Here is a 9,817-nt window from a genome sequence, read left to right on the forward strand (position 1 = left end):
TCATCCTACCGATGAGGAGCTGGTGCTCTACTATCTGAAGCGGAAGGTTTGTGGTCGTCGGATTAAGCTGAGCACGATCGGAGACGTTGATGTTTACAAGTTGGAGCCCTGGGAACTCCCAGGTAATCTTTTTTATTTTACTGATTAATAATAGCCACTTTTAATTAGTTTGGGGGATTGGTTCTTTACTTGCTCAATTTTGAATACGTGTGTGTTCTTTTAAAGTAATTTATTAATTGAATTATTTTTTTTTCATATTGATGTAGTTGAGCCTTTGGCTTAAAGATGCTCAAAGTTACTATCTTTGGGTGGAGGAGCTCCTTTACATAAAGTTTAATTTGATATTTGAAGAAGGGAGGAAATATACCCGGGAGGTACGCAGAACACAAAAAAAAAAGCCCAAAACCCAGAACACAGAACAGAAAATAGTATGGTGTGCTTAGGGAAGGAGATAATCGTGAAATTTTTATTTGAATTAAAAGCTTTAGGTGAGAAGATATAGAAGATTTCAGGACTAGGACTGTCAATTTGTCATTACGCTGGAAGGATAAAAGAGGGTCAGATTCTATTAAGATTGAAAAACATTAGTCGCAGATGCTTAGTTTTACTGAAAGTGAGGGCTCTAGAGAATTACTTTTTAGTGTGCTTTGTTGCTCATTATTGGAGATGCAATATAGCACCGATATTAAATCAGCTAAAATAACACATGCTGGAATGGCATTACACGCATTTGATTGACATATTTTACTATGGCAACTTCTAATAATGAAAAAGGTATTAAATGGTTAATAGTGATTATTAAACCTTCACTGACAAATCTCTTATTTATATGTACAGAGCATGCAGTGTTGCACCTGCACTCATCTTGAATGCTATAGTAACACAAATTTCTTCAGTCAAGTGTGTTGCAACAACATATTGGTTGCCCAATATTACCTCCAAAATCTTGCACTAAGGATTTAGTGTAGCTGGAATCGCGCGGTATTTGAACTAACATGCGGAACCTTTTCATACAGCCTACTAAATCGTATTTGAACTAACATGTGGAACCTTTTCATACAGCCTACTAAATCGTAAATAACTTCGTCTACAATCTGCATATCTGTATTATTAAAGCTTTACATGGATTATCTCTTACATTGGTAAACTTTGTAGTTTGCAAATACTTTCAGTTAAGAATATTGTGTATCTGAAATTTCTGTTTCTATCCATGTTTGCACCAATGTGAAAGGCCCTAAACTATGTGTTCCAGAATCATATATTTCAGAAAGCAGGTTTCATGATTATTAGTGCTAACTTATCTGCTTTATCTTTGGAATGTGACAGTTGTTGTTTCCATGTCTCGCTCTTTATTTAATAGCATTTTGTCTTAACAAATTTGAGTTTGATATTGGATGAACATAATGGATTTTCAAGCTAAAGTGTGATTGGTTCTACTTTGTAGATAAATCGCTGTTGAGAAGCCGCGACAAGCAGTGGTACTACTTCAGCCCCAGGGACAGGAAGTACCCAAATGGATCAAGATCTAATCGAGCGACCAAGCATGGATACTGGAAGGCCACTGGCAAGGACCGTACCATCTCGCACAACTCTAAGGCTGTTGGTAACAAGAAAACCCTAGTCTACCACCATGGCAGAGCTCCCAAAGGAGAACGTACCGATTGGGTGATGCATGAGTACACCATCGATGAGAAGGTGCTTGAGCGCTGCAGCAGTGTACAGGTAGAGCAATCAAAATAATCTTGGATTTTTTTACATTAGCCCCTTAAATCTTTCATATTTTGAAATTATTCCTTCATTGAAGTTAGCTTATTAAGTTGCCCAATTCATAAGTTGTTTTGAAATTAGTTCCTGAAATAATTGAAATTGCTATTAGTTCCCTCAGTTATGAAGTTATACATTGAAATCAGAAAATCATTACGCTATTAGGTTCCCCAATTCTCATAAGTTTGTTTCAAACCAATCCCTTGCACTGATTTGGGGGACTAATTTCCAAATAACTTAAGAATTGAGGGAACTAATGTCAATTTCAATGATTTGAGGGACTAATGTCAAAATGTGAAAGATTTAACGGACTAATATTGAAAAAAACTTTTGTTTAAATGTTAATCTAAGCTATTTTCTCCTGTGCAGGATTATTTTGCACTCTACAAACTTTTTAGAAAGAGTGGACCTGGACCGAAGAATGGAGAGCAGTACGGGGCACCATTTAGAGAAGAAGAGTGGGAGGAAGATTTTCCTGATGACAATTTCATGAACCACATTAACATGGGAGATCAATCAAAGGAGCATCCTCAGTTTCAGTCTGTTGATAGAGTATCAAATGTTGTTGGGGAGAGACTACCCAATTATGACGTTGAGAACATGTTGCTGCAAATGTCAGATGAGCAAGATGTGGTTCCACAGCATTCTGAATGCTATTCTCTCAATGATGATGCTCGAGTTGATAATCCTGGGAGCGGAACTGACAAATGCATGCAAACAACAGAGCATATTCAGAATCATTCAGTCAATAGAATAGTAAATGAGGACACGAACACACTTTCAAATTTTCATCTTGAGGATATTTTGCTGCAAATGTCAAATGAGCTAGATGTGGCACCGGAGGTATGCAAGTTCTAAGCCACTCCTTGATTCTATTATGGTTTACATTCTTCTAAGTGTAGTGATAGCCTCTTTAGTAGAACAATCTGGGACATAGTTATGTTAGAAAATCTTTATTCCTGCAAGACATTATAGTCACTTCACATTTATTTGCTAGATATACTTGACTAATTTTGTCTGAAAATATCACTGTTGTTGCAGGCCAATATTACAGTGAACCCTCTGTCCTATCAAGATGACCTTTTCATCCAGCAAACAGATGCTGAGTATGAGCATGGCAGCGTAATGACAAGCTTTCAGAACACATCTGCTGCTGCTAATGTGCAACCTATAGAAATGCCAAAGATGACTTCCTTGACCGGTTCTTCAGTGCAGGGACAAGATATAGCTGATGAAGAATTTCTAGAAATCAAAGACTTGAATGATCTGGATTCCTTAAATTGGGGAACTGAGGAAATCAGCAACAATGATCACATTCCTGTCAGTGGCGGGTTGATTGATACAGATGATTACTTCGATGCACAAATGTTCCTAGCTGAAGCAACGGGACCTGGTCATATTATAAATCAAAATTCATGGTGGGATGATTTTGGTGGCAATGGAAGACACAGCCAAGCATCTCATCTTACTACCGAGTTCTGGACCGAGGCCCAGTCTCATAATGCCTCAACTGCGGTCGTGCCCTCATCTGCTTCTTCAGGTGCTTAATCACCTTCAGTTTCAACCTCTGACCTGTTGTGCACAATTGCAAACGATGTTGCACCTGTATTACTTACCTTAACACTTAAGTTCATTTCTCATTTGTATGTGTTACTTAATTATGTAGGTTTGGCGTATGCTAATGATAATCAGCCAGATGACGGGCTTACATTGGGTGAGATGAACAATGTTGGGACACCTTCAGAATCCTGGTTCAATTCAGCACTCTTAGCCTTCTTAGATTCTGTACCGAGCAGTCCTGCTCTTGCATCCGAAAATACCTTGATTAGCCGAGCACTTGAACGTGTCTCGAGCTTTAGGACAGGGCAAACACAAGAAGCTGGAGGACTACCTGCTACAAAAGGTAGTAGTAGCAGTACTATTAATAGGAGGGAGGGTAATAGAAATGGTGGATTCCTTTTTATCTCATTTCTTGTTGGAGTGGGAGCTATCCTTTGGGTTCTAACCATTGGGGCTGCATTAAAACTTATCAAGGGGTTTTGGGGTAGATTTGTCTCCTCTTAGTCTTCTGCTAGAATATTTACATTACCAGCTCTATGAAGGTAGTAGCTGCCTGATATTATATATATGATTCACGTATATATGAGTTAACTTATGATTGTAAATTTCTTTGGGGCAGGCAAAAATTTCTTTTGCAAGTATATATTATTTACAACAACAGTCCTCAAGAGTTTCTAATTGACAGATTATTTTCAGCCTACAGCACCATCTTGATGCTGCGCGTATATTAAGTCTTGTGAAACAACTTGCTTGATTATTTTGATAAGAGGTTTGAAGAATGATTACAGACTATGTACTGTCCTGGAAAGGTTTCTAATCCTTCTTTTAGTTTCTTTGCAGCAGCATGATTGGTCCATATTATTTGTCACTTGACATCTTTATAGATTTCAGATAGTTCTTTGAAAGAGTCTCAGTGTTAGTGCTAAAAACCTGACTCCTGCTTGAATGTAAGAGATTTCAATATACTTTCATGAATTCTCTACATGTTGGGTGACTAAGATGGCTGCTATCTTTCATGAGATATAATGTTTTGCATCATGTCTTAAAATTTCTAATGTTGCTGAGCTTTGTCAGTACCAGGCTTCAGAGAAATGAAGTCTTTTGCTGAGGATACATAAAGCTCAGTAGCAGATTGCAGGATATGGGTTTTATTGGACAGGCTTGAGGATCCATTGCAGAGAGGATCTTAAGCTGTCCACAGTGAGAGTGCTCCTTTACCAGAATTTATATTCTTTTTGGTTATGCAATTGTTCTTGTTAGTACAAAACTTACTTGTAAAATCTAGTGAGATGATGTCCTATGGATTTGCTTTATGTGAGATGAAAGTATTATGCCTGCATGCGTGCATGCATGTTGAGTGGATTTTATTGATCTTGTTTCTGAAGGAATGCAATCTAAATCAAGTTAACCCTCAGGTTTTTGGGTATGAGATCATAATTTTCGCAATTTTTTCTTAGCATTTAATCTCCTATAAGATAAAATATTTTAACAAGAAAGAAATTTAAAAAAAAAAAACGTTTCTTAGCTTTTAATCTGTGCTCGTTATTTTTTGTTCGCCCGCGACTTCCAACCAGATTTTCTTCTTTTGGAAAAAAGAAAATCATAGTCTAATGTTGACTGCGAAATCATGCAAAAAATACTACATGGAAACAAACTCTGGACCAGTTAAATATATTAGGGTTTTGTTCCGGATATAATTTTCAAGAAAGTATGAAAGGGTATAAAGTTAACTAATGCAAAAGAATTCAATTCGTTTTCCTTTCTAGACGTATTCATTGCATCATTTTGTTCTCAATTAAATAGGAAACCATCCATAACAGCAGTGCAGTTGTTGCGCTGAAATTGCACAAAAATCGTATGAAATCTTGTTATAAACTTCTTCCGGATCTGTAGTATATTTTATCGCTGATCACTTGATATCGATATGCACTCCGTTTTTTTTTTATTTTTTTAATTGTTTAGTTCCCTGTTTTGAAATAAAAAAACATATGAACATATAATTATTTTAACAATACACGCAGCAAAGCCTAAATTTACAAATAAGCAGATGAGGTAAAAGAATTATGTGAATCTTACTCTAGTCTAAATTAGGAAAATTTGGACCCAAAATAATTAAAATAAAAAATAAATCTGAATTATAAATTAAAACTTTGGTTGTCTACTGGTTGTGGAGAGATTACTACTTTAATCATGGCTGTCTACTGCTTAATGTACGCTTGTGATTTATCTTGTACAAAAATTAATAACTGAATGTAATTTTGAAAGAGAAAAGGTTATCTATTTGGAACGAATTAAAACAATCAAAGTATTAATCATCTCTTCACGGTTCCACTATTAGAATCGGTTATAGTCAAAAATATTCTCTTGGTTATCTAAACTTCAATATTCTATCTATAAGAATCAAATATACAATTGTTTGTATAAACCAATTATTACAGTTTTAGAAACAGAAGAATTGCGATTAGAAAGAAAAAGAGAAAAATAAATAATACACTTGAAGAAATCTGCAGATAAATAAATAAAAAGATATTTATTTTCATGTGGGCTTATGTGACAGTAGCTCATATTTTTTTTTGCTTTTTGTTTTAGTATTCTGAAAGGTGAAACATGGGTTCTTCATGTTCTCGTCCTGCCCAAAACTCGGTGATTCTCCTCTCTCTCTCTTAAATTTTTCATTCTTTTTTTATGTATATGAACACATTCAACATGTTTAATATCCAATAAACTTTGTGTTTTTATGATTGTTGTTATGATATTATTAAAATTCAATGTCTTGGAGTTGTTTATTGGAAGGAAAATTGTGCATTTTCATGATTATTTTCAACTTGTTGGTGTTCCGGTTTCTTTGAGTTTTATTTTCTTTTCTCTGTGATGGGTTTCTCCTTATCCTGAATTTTCTTTATCATATTCTAAATTGAAAACATCTGTTTAGTAGAAAATAAAAACAAATTCATATGTTTAGAGTATAAAAAAGAAGAAATTTGGTGTCTATTTGTTCCATGCGCGCTGACCTTGAATTTTTCTGCTTTGTTTTGATTTATATACAGCCTACACGAATTCAGACTTCGCCCTCGAACCAAGGTCTGCAATAATCCAGTGATCAATATTTGACTACAAATGTTTATCATCTCTCTTGAAATGCTAATTTGATTTTATTATTATTTAAATGCAGTTAGATTTAATTCTCAGCAAGCGCAACGTGAACATGTAGTAGTAAGATCTAACAGGATCAATCCGATCACAATTCAGAAGCCGAGTCATGAAGAAGTAGCCAATGATGCGAATACAGATCAAAAGACCGAGCCATTGCATTCCAAAGATAACGAAGGGGAAATACCTTTGAAAAGTTGTACACGTGAAGCTCAGAGTTTAGATGAAGGGCCTGAGAAAAGCGCAGAAAATCAAACTTTTTTCGATGTTGAGGATGAGGATGAGGATGTTTGTCCAATTTGCCTTGAAGGTAAGCTCTACTTATTTGTGCATCAAGTGCATGACGCTGTTAATTTATGAAACACTTTCATAACTGTGGTTCAGTTTGCTAATAGAGCCTAATCGAAACGAGATTTAAGGGATTATGAACCTAAATATGGTGCATTAAACAAGTTTAGGTAACAAGATATGCAATGTACAAATTGATTGGTCTCTTTTGATTCACGCACCAATTCTTGACAAATTGCACCTACAACAAGTAGCCTTGCTATAATATTAATTCTAGCTCTTGAATGACTAGAATTAGGGTAAGTTTTGACATTTTACATATCAGCATGTTTGAAAGGTTCGGAACACCTGCCTATAATTAATGCATGATAGGTTCATGTCAGTTTAACTGCTGCAAAATTTCGGGTACATAATATTAGGCTTTAGTTAAACTCATATAAAGCTTCCCCTTGAGCATATACCTTCTGATGATTGTTTCAATCAACCATCAGCAAAATCATCCTCTGATTGAATTGTATCTTAATATTGACTATAAACCTTTTTTGGCAAAGTAAACAATGGCTAGCAAGTTAGAATATATCTTACATATATAGTAACACAAACTATATTAATCTCCACTACTTTTTTTTTGGTAATAAGGTAATCATTAACAATAATAGCTTTGATGTACAGGTTCTTCCAGAACTTGGTAAGAAAAAACATGATAACAACTCAAATCAAATATACTGCACATATATGAACAAAATAGAACCTGTAGACCCCAAACTAACAAAAACGCTAAAAAGAAAAAACTTTCTCCAATGTAGAATTCCAAAATAGTATCATCTACTGGCAATGAAGTCAGGTTGAATAAACATGAACCTGCACGACTTTCTATTCTTCTCAGTGTTTGCAAGTTTAGCGATATCACACAACTTAATTTTGATGCAAAACTTTATATGGCTTCTTCCCCCTAAAAATGCAACTGTTTCTTGCTCGCCAAATGAAATATGCGAAGGAAGAAGGTGCCCACACATAGCACATGATATTGGATCAACATTGAACCCCCTCCTTGTCATATGCTCTTTTGTAAATAGTCTTTGACGAAGAATTAGCCACGAGAAAAAATCCGACCACTCCATATCTATCTTCTCCATGGACCTCAGGAACAACAGAAATATCAATCTCCATTACTTACTCATAGGCAAATGTGCTGGATTAATCTTGAAGAAGAAACCGGACATCTTTTCTGAGGCAGGACTTGAACATGGGAATTTCACATATATCAATCGTATATTTTTTATTATTGTCATTTATAAATAAATAAATATCAGGAAGAAATCAAGTGAGTTGTTCAAAGAGAAGATATATGTTAGGAAGTTACTTAATTGAAACTGAGATATAATTAAACATGATCCTTCCTTGGATGATTCTCATGCTAATCTTTCCAGCGTTCGATTTACATTAACAAATGACATCTTCATAAACACAGGTATAACATGATTCACACTGTGATTTGACCAATTCATAGATCATACTACTACTCCTCTTTAGCATCAAGCATAATCCCTAGATTTTAAATCTAATTTATGAAAAGGCACAGTCAAATCATGAGTTGAAATTAGTTCCTAGAAATAATGTAACGGAAAAAATATACATATATCCACTGAACATCTAGTGATGCAAGGAAACAAGAACCTTGGATCAATACATGCATTCAAAAATTCTTTTGTTACATTAATCTAAGGATAGACAGTCTTTGGAGCTGATAGTGCCCATTGCACAGTTTCTCATGATAAACATAGTAAGTACTTGCGCAATTATGATCTCGTCTAAGGGGAGAATAATTTGGATCACTATCTTTGGGTTCTCAGTATGCCAAATCGAGAAATTATGGTTGCTCTGCTTCATGTTTTCCCTTTTATGCTCACTTAAGTATTGATAATGCTTCTAATGACAGAGTATAGCAAAGAAAACCCAAGACTAGTGACAGAGTGTAAGCATGATTATCACTTTGGCTGTATGCTTGAGTGGATGGATAGAAGCTGTACTTGCCCTATTTGCAGTGCCGTATGATCTCTCTTCATGTTCCTCTTAGAGTTATTACTAGATATCTAGTATTACAACTGATTAATATTTTTTCCTTTTTTGTATCACTAGGAGACACTTTTAGATGCTTGCAAAATCTGCAGTGAATAAGGAAGTTGCCATCAGCTAGCAGAAGAGAAAAATGATTGCTGAAGATGATCAGCCTTCACAGAAAATGGACGAGATATTGATGTTTTGCGTGTGATATTTTGCATTCCTTCTCTTCGAAGATAGTATCTGATGCATGCAAATGTGAAGGAATTTTTTTCCCCTTTGTCTTTGTATTTCTCCCCTTATAAATGTGTGAATGGTTTTCCTCTTTTTTCCCCCCTTCAGAGTTGATCCAGTACAACTCAGACTTGGCAAGAGTCCTCAAACAAAGTGGTTTTAGTTTGATGATACGTAAGTGTTAATAATCAACGTCGTCGTAAGTTTGGCTCAGAAGCCTGACCAACCAGTCCGTTCTTCTTCTCTTGTGCACCACCAAGAACACAAAAGGGGAAAAGCAACTATTCCACTGTCTCTCCACTCACCTCACAAAAGGTGAAAGCACAAAGCTTTAGAAGGGAGAGGATGGATCGCAAAAAGCAGAGGAGAGCACAAAGCTCAGGGTCTTCTTCACCGTCGCTCTCAATCTCTCCCAAGCTACTACCAGTCCTTCGACCTAAATAGAGAAGGGGGAAGCCGACACAGGAGAGAAGCCTAGGGTTTCAAATGGTAGGAGCCGACCTACAGAGATGGGAGATGGGACTCACAGCGGCTGCAGAGCAGGACAAAGGGATGGAAAGGAGGCTGCCGACTTAGGGTTCAGTACTATCGGGTAGGAGGAGAGGTTTAGAGATAGGCTGAAACAAAAATTGTGGGGAACTGGGCCTTTTGGTAACGGGCCAGATTTTGGGCCAACAAAAATAGCAACAATCTCCACCGTTGGCCCAAGGTAGTGCACAGAGGAAAAAACCACGGAACTGCAAGACTCATCATCGCCAAA

At 36.1% G+C, this 9,817-nt stretch overlaps 2 protein-coding genes across 5 annotated transcripts; both read left to right on the forward strand.

Annotated features, from left to right (window-relative positions):
* On the forward strand, positions 1,537–4,729 carry LOC109843800 (NAC domain-containing protein 17-like). Of its 2 annotated transcripts, none has more exons than XM_020412762.1 (5): positions 1,537–1,722; positions 2,134–2,607; positions 2,806–3,304; positions 3,431–3,667; positions 4,399–4,729. In XM_020412762.1, exons 1-5 carry the CDS (start codon positions 1,669–1,671, stop codon positions 4,440–4,442), a joined length of 1,308 nt encoding a protein of 435 aa, XP_020268351.1. In that variant the 5' UTR covers positions 1,537–1,668; the 3' UTR covers positions 4,443–4,729. The 2 variants fall into 2 exon arrangements, with proteins under 2 accessions (XP_020268351.1, XP_020268352.1); XM_020412763.1 differs by having other exon boundaries at positions 4,405–4,729.
* LOC109842993 (probable E3 ubiquitin-protein ligase RHB1A) lies at positions 5,850–9,164 on the forward strand. Of its 3 annotated transcripts, XM_020411910.1 has the most exons (5): positions 5,850–5,967; positions 6,372–6,405; positions 6,497–6,784; positions 8,702–8,811; positions 8,902–9,164. In XM_020411910.1, exons 1-5 carry the CDS (start codon positions 5,932–5,934, stop codon positions 8,938–8,940), a joined length of 507 nt encoding a protein of 168 aa, XP_020267499.1. In that variant the 5' UTR covers positions 5,850–5,931; the 3' UTR covers positions 8,941–9,164. The 3 variants fall into 3 exon arrangements, with proteins under 3 accessions (XP_020267499.1, XP_020267501.1, XP_020267498.1); XM_020411912.1 differs by lacking the exon at positions 6,372–6,405; XM_020411909.1 differs by lacking the exon at positions 5,850–5,967 and having other exon boundaries at positions 6,023–6,405.

The sequence above is a fragment of the Asparagus officinalis genome, chromosome 5 (assembly GCF_001876935.1).
Source record: "Asparagus officinalis chromosome 5, Aspof.V1, whole genome shotgun sequence".
Taxonomy (NCBI): domain Eukaryota; kingdom Viridiplantae; phylum Streptophyta; class Magnoliopsida; order Asparagales; family Asparagaceae; genus Asparagus; species Asparagus officinalis.

What these genes read in the sequence shown, in the direction of transcription:
- LOC109842993 (XM_020411909.1), top strand. Translation starts at nt 6,324, where the DNA reads ATGCGCGCTGACCTTGAATTTTTCTGCTTTGTTTTGATTTATATACAG. An exon ending in GACTTCGCCCTCGAACCAAG is followed by an intron (nt 6,406 to 6,496) that starts GTCTGCAATAAT and finishes ATTTAAATGCAG; the next exon opens with TTAGATTTAATTCTCAGCAA. An exon ending in CTTGCCCTATTTGCAGTGCC is followed by an intron (nt 8,812 to 8,901) that starts GTATGATCTCTC and finishes TTGTATCACTAG; the next exon opens with GAGACACTTTTAGATGCTTG.
- LOC109843800 (XM_020412762.1), top strand. Translation starts at nt 1,669, where the DNA reads ATGCATGAGTACACCATCGATGAGAAGGTGCTTGAGCGCTGCAGCAGT. An exon ending in AGCGCTGCAGCAGTGTACAG is followed by an intron (nt 1,723 to 2,133) that starts GTAGAGCAATCA and finishes TCTCCTGTGCAG; the next exon opens with GATTATTTTGCACTCTACAA. An exon ending in AGGACTACCTGCTACAAAAG is followed by an intron (nt 3,668 to 4,398) that starts GTAGTAGTAGCA and finishes GAGCTTTGTCAG; the next exon opens with TACCAGGCTTCAGAGAAATG.